The sequence below is a fragment of the Myxine glutinosa genome, chromosome 1 (genome assembly GCF_964187855.1).
Source record: "Myxine glutinosa chromosome 1, kmMyxGlut1.1, whole genome shotgun sequence".
NCBI lineage: Eukaryota > Metazoa > Chordata > Myxini > Myxiniformes > Myxinidae > Myxine > Myxine glutinosa.
Window position 1 is genome coordinate 117,086,216 of NC_136261.1, and position 22,099 is coordinate 117,108,314.

Consider the following 22,099-nt stretch of genomic DNA (forward strand, 5'->3'; position numbering starts at 1 on the left):
TGGAACTCAGCCAGAGTGACCATCGGGTTCTTGGTCACCTCTCTTACCAAAGCCCTTCTCTCCCGATTGCTCAGTTTGGCCGGGCGACCAGCTCTAGGAAGAGTCCTGGTTGTTCCAAACTTCTTCCATTTAAGAATTATGGAGGCCACTTTGCTCTTGGGAACCTTGTGAGATGTGAGACCTTATATGGACAGGTGTGTGCCTTTCCAAATCATGTCCAATCAATTGAATTTACCACAGGTGGACTCCAATCAAGGTGTAGAAACATCTCAAAGATGATCATGAGAAATGGGAGGCACCTGAGCTAAATTTCAAGTGTCATAGCAAAGGGTATGAATACTTATGTCAATGTGATATTTCAGTTTTTTCTTTTTAATAAATTTGCAAAACTTTCTAAAATCCTGTTTTCTCTTTTTCATTATGGGGTATTGAGTGTAGATTGATGAGGGAAAAAAAAGAATTTAAACGATTTCAGCATAAGGCTGCAACATAACAAAATATGAAAAAAGTGAAGAGGTCTGAATACTTTCTGAATGCACTGTAACCACCGAACACACTCGTGGCATTCTTTCTGCAATGGAAAACAAATATTGTTCGGGAAGTTCTTCCTAATACTGTTGCAGAAGTTCCCACATGTGTTGCACTTGTAGGTTGCTTTGCTTCCACCCTTCTGTCCAGTTCATCCTAAACCAGCTTGATGGGGTTTAAGTCTGGAGACTGTGCTGGCCATTACATGATTTGAAGCCTACTGTCTTGTTCTTTTCCTCGAAGGTAGTTTTGACATAGCCTGGAGGTGTGTTCAGGGTCATTATCTTGCTGTCGGATGAACCCCTGACCAACTGGGCGTATACCAGAGGGTATTGCATGGCGCTGCAAAATGCTGTGGTAGCCCTTTTGGTTCAGGGTGCCAGTCACTCTGCAAGTCGCTGTCTCTGGATCCAGCAAAAGAGCCCCAAACCATCACGCATCCTCCTCCATGTTTGACAGTTGGTGTCTGAGGAACCATCCTGTTGCCTACTCGATGCGTACAAAAACCCTGCGTGATGAATCAAAGATTTAATATTTTGATTCATCGGTCCATAACACCTTCTTCCAGTCTTTAGTAGTCCACTGGCGGTGTTTCATGGCCCAGGCATGCCTCTTTTTCTTATTTTCCCCATCTTGGCAATGGCATTCTTACTGCCACTCGACCTGTCAAACCTGAGATCGAAGTCTTCTCTTCACAGTTGAAACTGAGACTTGCTTACTTCGACCAGTGTTAAGCTGTGCTTGAAGCTATTGTCCTGTAAGCCGCCTATCACGCAAGCTGTTGACTCTCAGAAACTTGTCTTCTGATTCTGTTGTGGCTTTGGGTCTGCCAGACCTCTTCCTGTCAGAGTTTCCTCCAGTTTTCAATATACTACTTCCTGCAGTGCAATATTGTCCAAATAATGCTTCAGAGGGTGTAATAACAGTCTGTTCAAATACTGCTTTTATACAGACAGGGGGTTTGTAATCAAGTAATCAGCAGAGGTTGGGACACCTGTAAGAATTGTTTGCATCAACTTTCAAGGCTTAATTTACTTACATTGCTGCAGAACAGCTGTACGTTGTTAACCCATTACTTGTTCCTTGAAGAAGGCCTCTAAAAAATATATAACTGCAATTTACATTATTTTCCCGTTTTTTCTCACCTAAACTTTTTTGTTTACCTCGAGCAGTTTACTGCTTATCTTTGTGCAATTTCAGGTTATTCACTGGACTTGAATTGCTTAAATTTCAATAAAAACTGGAAAAATTGAGGTGTTCTCAAACTTTTGACCGGTAGTGTAGTTTTTTCCCTATCACTCAATAGTGAAGAATCACTTTTAAAAGTTCTAGTATCTGGATCCGGATCTTCACCAAAATCTATTCAATTAGCCTATGTAACACACCCAATCCACCCACCAAGTTTCACCCAAACCCATCAATAACATTTTGAGACATCTTGCTCAAAGACAGACAGGGGTCAAAACATAACCTCCTGCAACATTGCTCATCCCTCTTAGGTGGATGAAAGTGAAGTTGTTACAAATAAGACAAAACAATACATTAGAAAGTGTTTCATAATTTCAAGGTAAATTCATCTTTCAATGCCTGGTTTAGTATAAGCCTGGTGTTGGCTTAGCGGTTGGGGTGCAGGCTTGGGTTCCTAGGATCCTGAGTTCAAATCCCGATCGATCTCTGAATTAACGCCAGGCGGATTGACTCAGCCAGTCATCCTTCCGAGGTCGGCAAATTGAGTACCAGCTTACTGGGATGAATGATCCCGGTGTGTACCCTGATTTAGAATAGGTACACCGTATCCCTGTGCATCGTAAGAGGTGACTAAGGGTTGGCATCAGGAAGGGCATCCGGCCATAAAAACATTGCCTCAAAAAGGGAACCATGAGGTCATGGGGCCAGCAAGGCTAACCCCCGCTCTTGCGGGGAAAAATGGCCTTAAAACGATCATTCATTCATTCATTCAATGCCTGGTTTATTATGGTATTCAATGCCTGGTCAATGTATGATAAGGATGAACAATACCAAAAGAGAAAACAAAGACAAGTAGAACAGACAGAGACAGAAGTTGTTTAATTTCAGTATTTTTGTCTGTGCCACAAATAGCATTAAAAAATTGCTTCAGTTTTGGTACAAGGAAAAAATTGAAATTACCCAATAAAGATGCTTACGGAGCGTCAAAAGCCGCCTCTGAAATGGCAAGCCGAGAGAACAGCTCATTCTGGGTTTCCAACGGAGTCTCTTGGAAAAAGGCTGGTGGCCGGTCATACATCGTACGTGCCCTGAGCAAGGGAGATGTTGTGACATCATAAACTGTGACATCATAGTTAAGTCTGTTCACAATTGTATTTTGTCGAAACTGTATTTATCTTTCGGTGTGTGAAGTTATTGTGTGCAACTTTGGTTGTTTCTCGGTGTTTATCTTTCATAAATTAATCGTCTGTTTGCCGTGTCGCGAGCAAGGCCTTTGCCGCGTCGCGAACGATTTGAAATCGAAGTTAAGTGATTGTTCCCATTTGTATTTTTGTTAAAACTGTATTTATTTATGGTGTTGTACGTATATTGTGTCCCGACGAAGATTTTTCGATGCAAATCTTTCATACCTGTATTGAAAATCGTGTTAATTCGTGTCGTGTCTTGAGGCCTTGTACAGTGTGCACTGTACAACCTTGAGGCTTTGTTTTTCTCTCAGCGGTCCGTCGTTTGTGATCCAATAACTTTCGTTCTCTGTATTCCCAGTCTTTTCACCCATAGCCTACTTCCTTGTGTAAATCTCAACTCAAAAAAAACCAAAAAAAAAACAACATTTCCTTCTCTGTTCTCATTCGTTTATTCATTCTTATTCGTTCGTTCGTTCTTCGACCACATGTTTCTCCCCCATTTCCCCAGATAGTTTTCACTGTTATTAACCTTCAATGTTTACACTTTCCCCTCAAGTTATGTATTCCGTCATATTTTATAACACCTTTTTCTTCTTCTTCTTTAAAAGGCTGCTTTCGACTTGCTTACCAAATCAATTCATCCCAAAAAAATATCCATCTCCTATAGTGCCTTTTTTCTACATTCCCTAAACTCTCCTGCACGCCATCCTCCATCCAGCGTCCTTAAACGTATTTTTAACTCGAAGGTCACAAGAAACTCATTTTGCAATAAATGTTCATTTCCCATAAATCGTACACTTTCTAAAATCCAATCTCACCCCTCCCCTCCAAATCTTCCCCATAACCCCTCCCCTCCAAATCTTCCCCATCACCCCTCCCCTCCAAATCTTCCCCATCACCCATCCCTTTCAAATCTCCCCCCTTGCCCCCTCCCTCCTAAACTACCCCCTCCCCCCTCCCCGCCAAGACGCCCCCTCGCCCCTCCCCTCCTAGACTCTTCCCTCACCCCTCCCCTCCAAATCTCCCCCATATCCCATCCCTTTCAAATCCCTCCCCTTGTCCCTTCCCTCCCAAACTCCCCCCTCACCCCTCCCCTTCAAATCTCCCCACCCTCATTGCTTCTCAATTTCCCCCCTCTCACTCCCCCTCCTCAAAGCGTCCTCCCCGCTTCTTCCCCCTTCCAACTCTCACCTCCATCTCCCCCAACCTTCTGCCTCGCTCTTCCCCCTCCTCAAATAACACCTCATTGTGCCTCACCCAATCACCATCAAACCTTTTGTCCGCCCCATCCTGCCTTTTCTCCGAGCTATTCTGAAATCTCTGACACACATTCAACAGCTCTCCCTACCTCTTCCACCTCTTCCACATCTTACCCTACCCCTCCTCCCACCTGTTCTGTATCTGATGCTCCCCCTTCCTCTTCATTAACGGTATGGACCTCAAACATCCAAGGCCTTCATTCAAACTTAACTGATCTCTCCATACAGGTTGCTTCTGTCAAACCAGACGTGATCTGCTTAACAGAAACTTTCCTCCTTTATGATGTCTCTGATTCCTTAGTATCTCTCCCGGGCTACTCCCTCCTCCGGTATGATAGACCTGAGCCTCGTACTGGAGGTGGGGTTGCTATCTTTATCAAAAACTCTCTTCCTCACTCGCCCTGCACTGCACTCTCTCCACCTCACCCCCAGGAATACCTCTGGCTACGGCTTCCCCTTCACTCCCACCTCTTGTTCATATGTGTGTTGTACCGTCCACCAAACAGTGATGACTCCATCTACATCTCGCTGTCTGATAATATGGACCAACTTCTATCTACTCATCCCAACTCTCTCTTCCTCATATGTGGTGATTTCAACTGTCATCATGCCAGTTGGCTGGGTGTGGGTACCTCTCTCACCAGCCATGGCTCCTCAGCAAAGGACTTCTGCGACTCAGTGGGACTGACACAATCTGTCAATTTCCCGACCCGGATCTCAGTCAACGGAACATCTTCTCTTCTGGACTTGGTTATGACTAACTTCCCTGAAAATGTCTGCTGCTCTTCTTCTGCTCCAATCGGATCATCTGATCATGTCCTTGTTAAAGTGGACATCTCTCTGACCAGCCTCAGGGAGCCTGCTCAGCGTCGACGAGTCTGGCATTTCACTCAGGCCAACTGGCACGGTCATCAAGCAGCCATCAATCATCTGGACTGGTCTCCCATCTCTACCACCTCTGACATCAACTCATCCTGGGAATTCTTCCAAAGTAAATTGCTCTCTCTCATGCACAGATTTATCCCATCTCGTCTTCAGTTGTCATACCCTTCCTCCCGTCCATGGTACACGGAATCTTGTGGTGAGGCTGTTGCCCAGAAACAACTTGCCTTCGTCTCCTGGAAAGCAAATCCAACGGCAGGAAATCTCATTTCCTTTCACAAAGCCCGAAACAAGTGTGTGTCCACCCTCAGGAGAGCGAGGCAACAATATCTCTCCGTTCTCAAGACTGAACTCTCTTATCTGTCTCCCTCTTCCAAATCCTGGTGGCATCTGGTCAAATCCGTTTCTGGTGTTTGTTCCCCCTCCATCCCCTCCCTTACCTCAAACGGCTACACAGCTGACTCCGCACGTGAAAAAGCTGAATGCCTCAACTCTGTGTTTGCCTCTAAATCTTGTGTCCCAAACCCATCCCTCTCTGTACCCACCATACCCAGTCGTACCCTGCTGCTCCTGGACTCCGTGTCCTTTCCTCCTGACAAGGTGGAAAAGTTTCTGTCAACCCTCGACTCTGATTCTGCAACTGGACCCGACGGCATCAGCCCACGGGTCCTAAAATCCTGCTCTGCCGCTCTATCTCACCCTCTCTCTGTTCTCTTCACCCTCTCTTTTGCTCACGGTCAACTGCCATCTGCTTGGAAATCAGCCAACATCACCGCTATGCACAAAAAGGTGCAAAAACAGATCCTAGCAACTACAGACCAATCAGCCTTCTCCCAATTATCAGCAAAGTCATGGAATCCATCATTGCTTCGGATATGAAATCTTTCCTCTTCTCCAATGGCTTGATCTCTGATCATCAATTTGGTTTCAGACCAGGTCACTCTACTCTGGACATGCTGCTTCTGCTGTCTCAACAATGGATGGAGGTCCTCAATGCCAAACAGGAAATTAGAGCTGTCTCCCTCGACATATCACGTGCCTTCGACACGGTCTGGCACCCCGCTCTGCTCACCAAACTCTCCTCCTTTGGTATCCATGGAAATCTCCACGCATGGCTGGCAGACTTCCTCTCTAGTCGTCGTCAACGTGTGGCCCTGAATGGGTTTCTCTCATCTCCTCTTCCTGTTCAGGCTGGAGTTCCCCAAGGCAGTGTTCTGGGCCCCATGCTTTTTCTGGTCTTCATCAATGATCTCTCTGACTCTCTTGAAAATCCTCTCTATCTCTTTGCTGATGACTCCACTCTCTGCCGCTCCATTCCTCTTCCCTCAGATCGGCAGTCTGCAGCCTCCTCACTCTCTGAAGACTTGGACAAAATCACAGACTGGTCAAACAAGTGGAACATGTCTTTCAATCCTGACAAATCTCACACTCTTACTATGTCTCTCCGAAAATATCGACTGGACAACCCTCCCATCTACTTTCTCAACAATCCTCTCCAAGAAGTTCTGTCGCTCAAGCTTTTGGGTCTCACTATCTGCCATGATCTTTCTTGGGAAAACCACATTTCCAAGCTGGCCTCCAAAGCCAGTCGCCGACTGGGCATCCTCCGTCGTGCGAAGTCCTTCCTCGGCACACCTGAGCTCCTCACCACATACAAGGCTTTCATCCGCAGCTCAATGGAATACTGTTCTCCCCTATGGGCCGGTGCTCCTGCCTCACACCTAGCTCGGCTTCAGGCTGTTGAAACCAAAGCTTTCAGAATTATTGGAATCTCCCGCGATGAAGCTATCTCTGAGGGCCTTTCACTCACTCACCGCAGGCAGGTAGGTGGTCTTTCTGTCTTCTACCGACTCCTCTCCGGCCTTGCACCCCCAGCTCTCTCTGTGCTCTGTCCCCCAAATATTCCTATAGGTCGCACAAGATCTGCCAGCAACCCTCTGATGGTTAAACTGCCGAAATCTCGGCTCTCTGCTCACCTTCACTCTTTCATTCCTCTTTTCTCCCGCCTCTGGAACAAACTCCCACACTCCCTTCAATCCCACTCCTCCCTCCAGGTCTTTAAAACAGCTGTTCACCACCATCTCTTATCTTCCCCCATGCAAAACCTTGATGTTTTCTACCCCCGCTAATTTACCCCAGATCCACCTTGTTTGAAATTCCAACTTCTTTCCTGGAAGTCCTGGCAGTGTCCATATGTTTTATACCTCTCCCAACGCCCCCTTCCCTTGCCCCCCCCCCCCCCAAAGCCCTCGCCCTCTCTCAGATCTCTCGATGTCTCCATGTCTCTCGGTCCCTGCTCTCAAATGTTGTGTTTGTGTCCTTCCCCCTCTCTCCCCATCTTGTCTACCGCTCCCGATGTTATATGTTTTATGTGTCGGTTTATCTTTCTGTGTGATTAATGTTCGCTCTTTCACGAGCCTCGATCTTGTATACAAAAAAAAAAAAACAATGAAAATAGGAAACGGCAATAACCTATATTTTTTGACTCACCTGATGTTCCACTTTTCCTGGAGATCCGTGCACATTGCCCGAGTGACACACAAGTGTCCACTGGCCAGCAGTGCAAATGTCTTTTCATACCTACCAACAGAAATGTGTTTTTTAACCAACAAAATTACAATCTCCATAAACAACCTCCACAAGCTAGCATTCTCGAATGCTAAGAATCAATAATATGCTACCACTTGTGTCATATAAACTTTTGCCTTGACAGAAGTGGCTGCTTAAAGCAAGTTTTACTCCGCAAGAATCCAGCGATGCATCATACTCATACCCACACTCCTACATATTTCATTTGTGTTTGTGTCAATATTTCGATACAAGCTATGACCTACTGTGACAAAATAATGTTCAAGTACCAGCGATAAAGACAGACAAGTGGATGGGAGGAGCCAAGACTTAGGGCCAGGAGTGTGTCTCCATAGTTGTGCCAATCAATGATGAGCTGAGATCCACGTATGAGGGCACACACAACTGCAACCCCTACTGCTGGCATACCTGGGGGAGTCTGGGAAGGCAACAGTCTGTAACCACATTGTTTGTCCATTCCTCTTTATCATACGAATATACGCAATTGGTGTCTGTCAGTCTGCTGCGATACATTCAGTCATTACTTATCCAATCCCAACCAAACTTGACAGGTGGACTAAGGGTCACACGATAGAAGTTATAGGGAATTAAATTGCCTCTCTCCCCCAATAAATTTTTCCTCCTTCGACAAACGTCATGTTAACGTGTATAAATACCTTATTGTTGCATATCATGGGGACACCCCAACCAGGAAGCCTGGTGTTGGCTTAACAGTTAGGGTGGCTGGCTTGGAATCCAAGGGTCCTGAGTTTGAATCCCAGGTGGCCATTTAACTAACACCAGGGGGTTGACTCAGCCTGTCATCCTTCAGAGGTCAGCAAATGAGTACCAGTGTAATGGTAATAAGGGCACTGCATCAGTGGCACAATCGCGTCCTCAGTCAATGATGCTACCTGTAGTCCTGCACGGAATACAAAAGAAGAAGAAGACTCTACCAGAGATAAACAAGACCGATGGTCTAACGAAAGTACAGCCGGGCTTGGATCTGCTGTCGCCGTCATGTGACCAGATCCTCAGCTCTGATTGGTGGACGTTTGTGGGGACATATATACATACACCGGACGGACAGACAAATGCTGTTCCAAACGGCATTGCTCTACGCTACGGGCTACGCCATAAAAAATATGGCTGATGAACCATGTGACCGATGACATCATCAATTTTTTTTCTTGACCAATTTATCCAGAGATCACGCTCAATACATTTCATATTGATCGGATCAAGCTTTATACTTGTCGATTTATGACATCATAATGAAGGCACTTATGACATCATCATTAAGACAGGTCATTCCCCATGGGGAATACTTCACAATGAGGCACCTTTCATTTTCTTCCATGACGCGGTTTCGGAGACATAGAGGTGCAAATTTTTTCGGTTTTTCCAAGATGGCGCCCGTACCATGTGACCGATGACATCATAATTATTTTTTTAAATTCTACAGAAGGAGGCGCTCTAATGTTGAAAATGTCGTGTCAATCGGACCAACAGTTACAGAGAAAACGAATTTTAAAGGGAATAAATCCACAAAATGCTGGCGGAAGGGACACACATACATACATACATACATACATACATACATACATATATACATACATACATACATACATACATACATACACATACATACATACACTGCATGGACAGACAAACGCTGTTCCAAACGGCATTGTCCTATGGGCTATGTCGTAAAAACATTATAAACCACAAACATAGATGATTACCTTTTTAAACAGTCACGATTGATGTTTAACACTAAACTGAAAAGAAGGAAACCCGATGTTCGTGAGATATTCATTATACACTACCGGTCAAAAGTTTTAGAACACCTCAATTTTTCCAGTTTTTCTTTAAATTTATGCAGTTTAATGTCCAGTGAATAACCTCAAATGGTACAAAGGTAAGCAGTAAACTGCTCGAGGTTTAAAAAAAAGTTTAGGTTAGCAAAAACGGGAAAATAATGTAAATTGCACAGTTATATTGTAAAAAAAAAAGGCCTTCTTCAGGGAACAAGTAATGGGCTAACAACTTACAGCTGTTCTGCAGCAATGTAAGTAAATTAAGCCTTGAAAGTTGATGCAAACAATTCCTACAGGTGCCCCAACCTCTGCTGATTACTTGATTACAAACCCCCTGTCTGTATAAAAGCAGTATTGGAACAGACTGTTATTACACCCTCTGAAGCATTATTTGGACAATATTGCACTGCAGGAAGTAGTACATTGGAGACTGGAGGATACTCTGACAGGAAGAGGTCTGGCAGAGCCAAAGCCACAACAGAATCAGAAGACAAGTTTCTGAGAGTCAGCAGCTTGCGTGATGGGCGGCTCACAGGACAACAGCTTCAAGCACAGCTTAACACTGTTCGAAGTAAGCAAATCTCAGTTTCAACTGTGAAGAGAAGCCTTCGAGCTGCAGGTTTGACAGGTCGAGTGGCAGTAAGAAAGCCTTTGATAAGATGGCAAAATAAGGAAAAGAGGCTTGCCTGGGCCATGAAGCACCGCCAGTGGACTACTGAAGGCTGGAAGAAGGTCCTATGGACCGATGAATCAAAATTTGAAATCTTTGGTTCATCACGCAGGGTTTTTGTACGCCGTCGAGTAGGCGAAAGGATGGTTCCTCAGTGTGTGACACCGACTGTCAAACATGGAGGAGGAAGCATGATGGTCTGGGGCTCTTTTGCTGGATCCAGATTTGGCGACTTGCACAGAGTGACTGGCACCCTGAACCAAAAGGACAACCACAGCATTTTGCAGCGCCATGCAATACCCTCTGGTATACGCCTAGTTGGTCAGGGGTTCATCCTACAGCAAGATAATGACCCTGAACACACCTCCAGGCTTTGTCAAAACCACCTTCGAGGAAAAGAACAAGACGGTAGGTTTCAAATCATGGAATGGCCAGCACAGTCTCCAGACTTGAACCCCATCGAGCTGGTTTGGGATTAAGTGGACAGAAGGGTGGAGGCAAAGCAATCTACAAGTGCAACACATTTGTGGGAATTTCTGCAACAGTGTTGTGAAAAACTTCCCGAACAATATTTGATTTCCATTGTAGAAAGAATGCCACGAGTGTGTTCGGCGGTTATATCTGCAAAAGGTGGCTACTTTGCCGAGTCAAAAATTGAAATTAAATTTTGTTAAACAAAATGATTCTCGCATTTCTTTTTATCTCCAATTGTTTATTTGTTCTATGCTTAATTTCAGAGTACATCGGGACATTAAACTGCATAAATTTCAATAAAAACTGGAAAAATTGAGGTGTTCTAAAACTTTTGACCGGTAGTGTTTGCTTATCACTTCCCTCACAGACGGACCCAAGCCTAGATCTACTGTAATCTCTATACCCTAGAGGGGACAATAACATGACCCTTCCTGTCGCTCCCTTAGGGAGCAAGTGTACTAGTTGTTGGAATTCTGGAAATACCATAATAGTTATGTAGTCTAAATGCAGCTTTGAGATCTGTCACACAGGACTTTGTTACCTTCATTGTTTTACTATTGCAATTAAATGAACTAAACAGCTCGCCCAGTATTTGCCAGGACTGTTGTGAAAAAGCGGTTTAATTGATGGTGGAAAAATATCAGTAATACTAATACATCATCTGACAGTAATTCTCATCTGATCTGATCTCTGTCCTTAAAGATGATGGGGGTGCCATGAAGGCATTTCTATGAGCAAATAACCGTGGAGGTACCAATCTCCTCTCTGGCCCAGGTTAGGGCAATAATTTGGAATTTGGCCAGGGTACAGCATACAATGGCCTAATCATTTTTAAAGTTACTGTGTGATATTTAACAACCAGCAGCTAATGCTCATATAAGAATTAGAACACAGAATGGAACAGAACATAACCAGAATCAGGGACTCAATGGTGTGAGTATGAGTCTTTGAGGTCGGTGGTTCAAACCCCAGCCAAGTCATGAGAGATTTTAACAGTGGTACATGCTGCTTCCTTGCTTGCTTGACACACAGCATTGAAAAGGGGCAGAGCACGGCCAAACAACCTACGGTTGGCAACCATTACGCAGGCTTAATCGGCCGAATAACCCCAATCCTGTATTGAAGTTCTTTGTAAGTGAACTCTAATAGAAACCGGGAGACATTATCTATGGGGGAGCCCTCATACCTATTCTGTCATTTGGGAAGCATGTCAAAACTAGAATGGGACTTGGTAGAGCGCATACCTCCACCAGGCTAAGCAGTTTACGTTTTGTATCCCACTGATAAGGTCCGGATAACAGATATAATCGGCTTTTTGTTATCACCTAACTCACCGACCAAGTTTTGTCATAATCCATCGACAAGTTTTTGAAACATCGCACGATAGTCACGTGAAAAAGTAAGTACACCCCATGTAAAGTTTTGATTTTTTCAACATATTTCAATATACAGCTATTTGATCTTCATTTCAACAATATTGATAGATAAAGGTGATATAATATAACAAATATCATGAAACATTTACATTTTGTAGTCCATTGTATAATTTAAATAAACATAAATGCAAATTTCGCATGTGGAAAAAGTAAGTCCTATCAGTTATTTTTTTCTGAAAAATCTGAGTTTCGTTTTTGGTCCGATCACTCAATGGTGAAGAATCATTCAAAAGATTATCGCATTCAGATACTCACCAACATCAAATCATGCAATTTGTCCTTGTCACACACCCAACCTATCCACCAAGTTAAGTCCGAATCTGTGCATAACTTTTTTGGGATATCCTGATCACAGCTCGACAGACAAACAGACAGCGGTGAAAACATAACCTCTGTCCACCTTCTGTGGCAGAGGTAACTAGAAAACAGAAGTTGACACAAATGTGTTGATGGACATGCCTCCACCCACATTATATGTCAATTCACAGTTAGGTTGGAGCTCAATTAAAAGTCACATGAAAAATGAAAGGTCACATTCCAGAGAGCGCGAGAGAAAAAGAGAGATAAGTAGAACAGAGACAACACCAGATGTTTCTAACTCGAGTTATGGTCTGCAAAATGACTTTCAAAGGGTACATGACCTTTGAACTGTTGAACCATATTCATCAAAATCGAATCAATTCATCTTTGTATTATACTCCATACTTGTGCAAAGTTTGGTTCAAATCCCTTCTGTGGTTGACAAGTTATCGTGAGAACAAAAAAGATAATCGACAGATGCACGGACGGCGACTGACGGCTCTGAAAACAAAACACCTCCGGCCTTTGGCTACGGAGACATACAACGCCAAGCAGCTGAAAGACATCATGCTGCCGGGCAATACACGACTTACCTGCATCAGGATCCACTGAGTGCGAGGAATAGAGAAAAGCAATGAGTACATCAAAATCACCACCTGCGCGAATACCTTGCTCATGTATTTTACCAATCGACCGCCACCTGCATCCAACACAGACAATTTTTCCCAATATTCCATCTCTCAAAAAATGTCATACTTTACCAAGGATTTATATAAGATGTAGCAATACTACTGACGACAGCAAACATTCTCTTCCAGCTTTTACAACCCAAAAACTCTCGCTTACATTTGCTCTTTTGCCCACAATTTTTTGTGAAATAAACCATTGCCTATTGTCCACACCTTGCATACTTGGTCCCTCTGGGAGAAAGTTCACTTTTATCATTTTGTGTTCCATAACCTCTGGTCTCGGCGTGGAACCTGCGCAAGCACACACTTTAGCCAATACTAGAATTATGCAGTCTCACAGACATATTTCATTTGTAAAATGGAATCGGATACCTATAAAATTCCTGCAGCTGCACATTGCATATCGTCACCCTCATAACAAAAGTGCCTAAGTCATTTTTTGCAGTTTGGAGAAAAATGCAAAAAACTGCTGCAATTGAAGTGCAATAAATCACAAGGCGGACTTATATTAGGCAGATTAACATAAAGTGGTTCAGGAAGTTAACAATGACTTGGGCATTTTTACAGGTGTCACAAATGATAAAACAAGTGAGTTAGGCAGAAAATCTCAAAATGGCCAAAAAATGTCTTCGGCACTTTTGTTATGAGGGTGACGACATATCAGATTTACAAATGCACAGGTACACTTGGAAGAATATATAAATTGAGAGAAATGGAGAGAAGAAGGATGAAAGTAACATCGGGAAAAGTGAAAAATTCTATTTTTCCATACATTTGGAAAATATTTCATCCTTCTGTCTGACTATTTGCTTGATTCAAAGCGACTATTTGCATGTAGGTAGGTCTTATATCTATATTCACCTTTTTGAATGTTGGTTTGACAGCATGGTGCACAGACAGTGTATGGTGCACATTACTTGGTCGATGTTATATATCCTAGTGTGTCCTTCATGAAGAGGAGATAAGCTATCGCTGCAACCTCCGCCACCGAAGGTGGGTGGAGATTATGTTTTCACCCTGCCTGTTTGTGAACAAGATATCTCAAAACGTTGTGGACATACTACAACAACATACTTGGACATACTACAACACAAGATATCTCAAAACGTTGTGGACGGATTCAGACGAAATTTGGCGGAAAGGTTGGGTATTTGACAAGGAAGAAATGCTTCGATGTTGGTCAACATCCGGATCCGGATCTGGCAGGTAGAAATTTTTAAGTGATTCTTCACTATTGGGATATAGGGCCAAAAACGATACATAGCAGGCTATCTCAACAGGTTGTGGATGGATTTGGACGAAACTTGGTGGACCGGTTGGGTGAGTGACAAGGAAGAACCGATTCGATTTTGGTGAAGATCTGAATATTGATTCGGATATGAGCATTTTCTTTTTTGAGTTGTGGATGAGTTATGACTAAACTTGGTGGACGGGTTGGTTAGGTGACAACAAGAAGCCGATTCAGGTCCGAATCCAGATCCGGCCTGTCAGGAGGATACAAAATGTAAACTGTTCACCAGTATGCTCTCTACTGAGTGCCGTTCTAGTGATGTATGCATCACATGGCTGCGACCTGCGGATATCATCTTTGTCTGGGGTGCAGCTGATCACCTGATGCAGCGTCCAATTGTAGGTTAGAGCAGGAATTTGCAATTTGTTCAGGGCGCCGGAGAGTTCTTGCCAACTTATTGCGAATGACACCGTGGGATCTTTAACGTCCAACAACTACTCCTGGCAAACGGAACGTAATAATGTTCCAATACAGGTGTGGATAGGTGGTGCTCACCGATTTACAACATTTTATACTCTCCGCTCAGTCCGTTCGTTAGTCAATGTTTTTGCTTCTGCTGTTCTGATTTTCTGCATCACTCCATTGATCTCGACCTTTCGCCCTCTCCAATGTTATACTAGAAACCCCAACAGCTCCCAAAACGCACCTCTATATCCCAAAAGGTGGACGCGTATGCCGTGGCGGGCGAACGACAGAGCGTGGTACTGCATGCGCGGACTGCGGCCGATATCGCCCAGTACCAGGACGCAGACCCCATTCGCCTTCCTCAAACGTCCCGCCAACAAGACGGCCACAAACATCAGTAGCAAAGTGGTCGCAAACCACCATGATAAACTGATACTGCGGCAACAGCCGACGAGAACGGCCGTCAACACAGACAGCAACACCACGAGAGCCATGGGCGGCGCCATACCGATGACGTGTACACGTAACTTCCGGTTTATTTACGGTGGCCGTGCGCAGCCAAAAAGGTAATACAGATTGTTCTTTCCGGTTTTAAGGAAAATAACTTTAAGTTGTTGGAGTTTTTGTGGTTATTTCCACAAAATGTGGGCATCTGGGCACTATTCACAAGTTTCACCGAATAATGTTCTTCAAGCTGACCAACATGGCCAGAGCAGCACGATTGGGTTCGTAATCCTTTCGTTTCATCTGCAGAGGCTGTTACTGTTGGTGTTTGTTACCGTTCGTCAGGAGCGACCGTATTCGATACAATTTAAGTTCAGTGAGGTTCCTCTGGACCCATGTTGTCGAAACAACAAAACAAACAAGAGGTCATGTCGAAAAAAAACCCTGGATCAGGCACTTCGTGTAGCTCCTTCCAACATGGAGCCGAATGTTTTGCGCCTGCGGTGTGTTCCGTTAGCAAGCGGCTTGCTTACCGCTTCACAAGCGGCTTGCTTGATTCAAAGCGTTCAAGCAAACACTTCAACGGAACAAGAGTGCTCGGCACCGCTTAACAAGATGGCGGTCTCCATGGAAACAATGCGATTGTGGTACTCGAGCAAATACTGTCCGGGCTGTCATTTTCAGTTCTACTCGATTCTCTTGCGACAACTTCCCAAAACGCATATATTGTGTTAGCAGCGACTACTCAGTATGAGGAAGAGGGAAAGAGAGATAAATAAATGGGGAATCAGAAGGAGGAACCCCTTACCAAGCTTAACTATACACCCTACAATTGTGCATTTCGTGGAGTAGTTTTTGCATGTTCGTTGATTTTGAAGAATCCTATTAGTATTAGGAATTTGCAATTGGTCACTGGCTTTGAGAACAATACAAATTCTTATTACGGAAAAAGCTACATATATCGAACAAACCTTTTCAAATGGAGCACCTCACCGCCATTAGAGCATTTCAATATTTTATCAGATGTGACAATAAATGCGAATTCTTGCACCTAGCTTGCCGGCTCGATGACGGAAGACGCCATTTGCATTTATGTCGCCTTCATTCCCACCCTGCCTCGAATCCTGTGCGGACTATTTGCTGTCTGTCTGTCTGTCCGTGATCCATTCAGACGTTACTTATCCAATCTCAACCAAACTTCACAGGAGGACCATAGAGTCACACGGCGGAGGTTGTAGCGACTATATTTGCCAGCAGCATTGCGTAGAGGTAGACACACTCGCCTCTAAGCTGTCTCACCTGGGTTCGAATCCCAACACAGCTATAAACTATCATCCTGATGTTTCACAGGCAGGGTGATTTTTCAATGTATTTCCGTCCTGATGGACGTAAAACGGGCGTCCCATCTGCCAGCATGAGTTGGTGGATTTTAAAGATCCCACAGCATCCTTCGCAAAGAGTAGGCGAGCTATCGCTGGCACCCTGAACAGATTCCAAATTCCTACAAGACCGACTGCTGGGAAGACAATGGCAAAACGAAACAGTAAACACAAAGTGTAACCATTGCCAAGAAACTGCTTCAACCGCACCATCACTCTGTAACAGAGTATGGTACATCAGAATCAGAATATATATATATATATATAACTATATATATAAAACACAGTGTGTGTGTGTGTGTGTGTGTGTGTGTGTGTGTGTGTGTGTGTGTGTGTGTGTGTGTGTGTGTGTGTGTAATGTTACCGATAGACTCCTAAACGGAGAGGCTTACGTGCTTGATATTTGGCACAGACATGGCCAATGAGCCTGGGAAGAACATGGCCGAACTCAAAATATTTGACGATCCATATTTTTTATTCATATTTACCTCAGCGCATTTCAGCGCACGGAATCAACGGAATCAGAGCAATCACGTGATGACGCTATGACGCTATGAACGCTATGACGCTATGAACGATATGACGCTATGACGCTATGAAAAAAAAATCGCTATGACGCTATGAATATATATATATGCACATATGCATCCATACATACACACATACAGTCATGACCAAAAATATTGGCAGCCTTGCACTTTTTTCAAATAATGCACCAATCCTTCCAGAAAATTGTTTAAATTAAAAAATATTTTGGTATCCACATATATATTTCTTTGGTTTGCAGTGGAACAAAACCAAAAAAGCTTTAAAAATGACAAAATCGTAGCTTATTCCACACAGATATCCTTAAATAGCCTGGACAATATTATTGGCACCTTTTAGAAGTTGTTAGAAATAATTAGATTTCAAGCAGGTGATTCTCCTTTACTTTGGAATTGAACTCACCTGTGGTGAGTTGCATGTGCCTGCAATATAAAGAAATCACTCATTCAACCAGTTTGAATAGAGAAAAGGAGTCATTCTGCTGTTTTTTGTCACTGTGTTTACTGCAATGAGCATGGAGAAAAGAAAGAAAACCAGAGAATTGTCTGTGGAGGACAGACACAAGATTGTAGCCAAGCATGGACAATCTCAAGGTTACAAGTCCATCTCCAGAGACCTTGATGTTCCTGTGTCCACCGTACGCAATGTTATCAGGAAGTTTAAGGCCCATGTGACTGTAGCCAACCTCCCTGGACGTGGCCGCGAATGAAAACTTAATCAAAGATTGCAGCGGAGGATTGTTCGAATGGTGGAGAAAGCACCTCGATCAACTGCCAAACAGATTCGAGCTGACCTTCAGACACAAGGTACGACAGTTTCAACACGCACCATCCGTCACCAACTCGATGAAAGGGGGTTTTATGGTAGGAGACCCAGGAGGACCCCACTGCTGAGAGAGAGGCATAAGAAAGCCCGACTGGAGTTTTCCAAAACACACGTGAACAAGCCAAAATCCTTCTGGGGAAATGTCCTGTGGACAGATGAGACCAAATTATAGCTTTTTGTAAAGCACATCATCTCTATGTTTACAGAAAACAAAATGAAGCCTTCAAAGAAAAGAACACCTTCCCCACTGTCAAACATGGAGGAGGTTCAGTGATATTTTGGGGTTGCTGTGCTGCCTCTGGCACTGGGTGCCTTGAATGTGTGCATGGCATCATTAAATCAGGAGATTACCAAGGCATTTTGGAGCGCAATGTTCAACCAAGTGTCAGAAAGCTGGGTTTCCATCGAAGGTCATGGGTCTTGCAGCAGGACAATGACTCCAAACACACTTCAAAAAACACCCAGGAATGGCTCAAGACAATATGCTGGACTGTTCTGAAGTGGCCAACAAAGAGTCCAGATCTAAATGGCATTGAACACCTGTGGGGAATTTCTGAAAACAGCAGTTGGGAGAATGCACCCTTCAAATCTGGGAGAACTGGAGCAGTTTGCACAAGAAGAGTGGACCAAACTGTCAGTAGAGAGGTGTAGGAAGCTCCTTGATGGCTATTCGGAAGCACTTGACTGCAGTTATTTTGTCCAAACGCTGTGCTACGAAATATTAAGTCTTGGGTGTCAATAATTTTGTCAATGCTATTTCTTTTTATTTTTGGATTTAAAATGATATATTAAGTTCTGAATCAAAAACAAAGGTTCTGTAATATTAAACAGTGAAATAAAGAATTGTGGAGATCAAATACTTTTGGCAATTTCAACTTATTTTTCGATAAAATTGTGAGTTATTTGAAAAAAGTGCAAGGGTACCAATATTTTTAGCCACGACTGTGTACATACTTATACATACATACAAATATATATATAATATATATATAATTATATATATAAATATATATATCCAAATATATTGTTGTGGATATGAGAATGTTTTTTTGTTGTTGTTGTTGTGTAATGAATTGTTGTAAAATGTCACCCTCCTTCCTGCATTTGTTGTTGTATAAAGGTCAAAGGGCGTTCCCGTAGTTAATTCCATAAAACATACACGAAGGACACCATATATCCCTGTTCAGTAGTTATATCCTTATTATGTGTTTTAGTGTAAGGCTGTGTCTTCCATTAATTGAAATACTCCATTGCACCAAGTGAAATAAGAGTAGATCCCCTTTCCCTTCACATTCCCCTTCCAACAATTGCCAACTGTTCCCTCCGCGACTCCATTCGCCACGAGGTGGGCTCGGAGAAGAAGGGGGAGGAGCTGCCGACTCCTGGGCGTGCCCGCCCATCGTCATCGAGGGCGGAGCCAGAGGGCCGTGCTGACCAATCAGGGCCGAGGCGAGCTCACCGATGGGCGTGTCCTGGACACCAGCGGCTTGATCGCCTGAGGTGCTATAAAGAGCGCGCGCGAAAGCCTAGAAGTTGTTGGACTGAGTTGGACTAAGCAAGAGAGGAAGTTGTTGGACTAAGCAAGAGAGGAAGTTGTTGGACTGGGTTGGACTAAGAAAGAGAGAGGAGAGAAGGGGCGAAGCGAAGCAAAGACAGAAAGAGTCCTGGAGTTTGTGAGAGAGGGAGAGAGAACCCGTCACGCCAGACCCCCCACCAGCAGCGTTGGTTCCACCAAGCAGCTCCGACCCGTTACCCCGCGCACACGACAGGATCGGTGGCATCGGCGGCCGTCGAGGTCCAGCCCGACGTCCCGTGCGGGATCAAGCTCCAGCCAGCTCCGTGCCTTCCTCCCCCTCCAGCCACCCACCTCCTTACAGCCAATCCACTCTGCAATTCCCCGTGTGAGTCCGTCTTTGTTTGTTCTGTCCAGGGTATTAATTAAGCCTGTTTAGATAAGCTAGAATTTTCACTGTGTCACCTGCTTTTTCCATTTCCCTGTATATAACCTTGACTGCTCCTTTTGCTTTAGTGTGTGTAAATAATAAATCCTGTTATTCCTCTGTACGTCTTCTTCTTCCTCTTCACATTCGGTCGCTTTAGAGGTTTCCATATTGAATATCTGTGGCGCGATTTTGGCCAACGTTCAGGAATCGGGTTAGTCGGGGTAACTGTTAGGGCCGCGGCGCCATCCGCTCGGCAAATTAACATCTTATCCGCGGTCCGTAACAATTGGTGTCTGGGAGTGAGATACGAGGCCCGAACCAAATTTTTAAAACATCTAGAAAAAATTTGGTCAAAATTTGGAGTGGCCGAAATTTGTTTTGTTTTAGAAAAACCCGAACTTTGAAATCGCGCCATGGCTAGTCAAGGCGATCGGATGCAGGTGGGTGAGCTAGAAGAGGGGTTAGGGGTAACACAGGACCACAGGGAAGAAATGGAGGAGAGCAATGAGGAGGTGGCTGAGGAGGTGTCAGGTGCACAAAATGGCGCCCTCGCGCACGTGAATGCAGCGGCACCAAATTTAGCGGCGCCCGTGACCGTAGCAGCACCGGTGGATTCGAACTTTTTTTGCTACAAATGGGGGCCCTTATGGACAAAATGGGTGAGCGAATAAGGGACGAAGCGAGGGCTGATAGTGAAAAAATGGAAAACAGAATGATGGGGGCAATGAGGGATGAAGTGAGGGGTACCAATGCCCAAATTGGGAAGATAGACAATAAATTTGAGGGGTTAGACAATAAATTTGAGGGGTTAGACAATAAATTTGAGGGGTTAGACAACGGGATAAAAGAGGTGAAGAATGGGTTAACGGGGCTAGAAGATAAGATGGAAGGCAAATTGCGGGAGATAGGGGAGCAATCCGCCCGGGAAATCAAACAAATGGGGAACCAGATATAGGAGGTGAAAATCGGGTTAGAAGGTAAATTGGATGCTCAGAGGGATGAATTGGGACAGATGAGGGCGGCATCTACTAAAGAGATGGGGGAGGAAATACGACGAGGTGTAAGCGAGGAGGTCTCGGGGGTACGCGAGGAGGTAAAGCGAGGTGAGAAGCGTATGGAGAAAGAGGTGAGGAATAATACGGCTAGGTTACAGGGGGGCATAGAGGGTCTGACGAGGGGAGTAGAACAGCTGACAGTGGGACAAAAGGAACTCGTGGACCAAGTGGAAAAGAACACTGCAATAATCGGGGGGTTAAAAGCGACACAAAAAGACATCAAGAACGAATTAATAGCGACACAGAAGGAATGTCAGATGGTACATGAGGGGTTGACGAAGAGGTTGGAAGAGGTGACAGAAGTAATGGAGACGAAGGACCGAGAGGTGAGGACGCACATAGAAACGGTTAAGGTGGCGTTAGAGGAAGAAATACAGGGGGCGCACCGGGAAATGAAGGAGGTAAAGGAAAAATTAGAGGAGGTGGAAGAGGGGGTGAGTGAAATTAAGAAGAGACGGAGGGAAACTAAAAGGAGATAAGGGAGGAAGTGATGGAGTATGTGCAAGGTCTGTGTTCAAATCATGATGATGTGCTCACTACCAAATAAAGAGTTTGCAGGTGGCAGAGGAGGTGCGACGACTAGGTACCGAGGTGAGTGGCGATATACGCGGAAATGTATATGGTGTGAGGGGAGATTCAGTCGGCTTGGGGGGTGGTGTAGACCCGGGTGTTCGTGAGGGACCAATGGTGAGATGTATGACTGGTCCGGAGTGTATGGAAAGAGGAGGTGTGCAAGGAGGTCTGGCTGTGGTGAGTGAGGGGGGTGCTGGTGAGCAAGGGTGTGCGGGTATGGAGTGGGTAGCGGGTTGCGGAAGGGCGACCCAGGCATCGACACCAGGAGGGGTAGTGTTTGGAGGGACGGGGGACGCGCGGGAGCCCCCCGGGAATAGAGTACTGTGGGAGCCCGAACGGTTTGGTCCCGCGTTGATCCCGCAAGGAGTGACGCGCGGGGTCCGACCTTCGGGCGCCCACAAGGTCCCACTCGCGCCGTATGATGGCAAGAGTGATTTGAGGGTGTACCTGGCGCAGTTTGAGTACGTGTGTAAAGGCAACGGTTGGAATCCGGACGAAGGTGGAGTACACCTGGTGGGGGCACTGCGCGGTGCGGCGGCGGAGGTGCTGACAGCTTTACCACCGGGTGCTCTCACCCTGCCAGCTCTCCGTGCGGCTTTAATTAATCGTTTCGGCATTGAACAGCAAAGCGAGCTTG

General features: G+C 44.8%; 2 protein-coding genes across 6 annotated transcripts in view; one reads left to right on the plus strand and one right to left on the minus strand.

Moving 5' to 3' along the window:
• Window positions 1–15,212, minus strand: part of ALG1 (ALG1 chitobiosyldiphosphodolichol beta-mannosyltransferase) — a 115,748-nt gene extending 100,536 nt beyond the window's left edge. The window contains exons 1-6 of one of the 2 annotated variants that reach the window (XM_068117594.2): window positions 14,939–15,210; window positions 13,215–13,292; window positions 12,906–13,012; window positions 7,903–8,051; window positions 7,535–7,624; window positions 2,694–2,804 (exon numbers count right to left, since the gene is read on the minus strand). In XM_068117594.2, the coding sequence (XP_067973695.2) occupies window positions 2,694–2,804; window positions 7,535–7,624; window positions 7,903–8,051; window positions 12,906–13,012; window positions 13,215–13,292; window positions 14,939–15,203 (800 nt within the window). In that variant the 5' untranslated portion in view covers window positions 15,204–15,210. Of the gene's footprint in view, window positions 1–2,693; window positions 2,805–7,534; window positions 7,625–7,902; window positions 8,052–12,905; window positions 13,013–13,214; window positions 13,293–14,938 lie in introns of both variants that reach the window. The other variant, XM_068117584.2, reaches the window with a different exon arrangement.
• ARSG (arylsulfatase G) overlaps window positions 15,202–22,099 on the plus strand; it is a 134,623-nt gene continuing 127,725 nt past the window's right edge. For 3 of the 4 annotated variants that reach the window (XR_013623185.1, XM_068117620.2, XM_068117628.2), the window contains exon 1: window positions 15,237–15,263. The gene's annotated coding sequence lies outside the window, so the exon portion shown is untranslated. Of the gene's footprint in view, window positions 15,264–22,099 lie in introns of all 4 variants that reach the window. The other variant, XR_013623190.1, reaches the window with a different exon arrangement.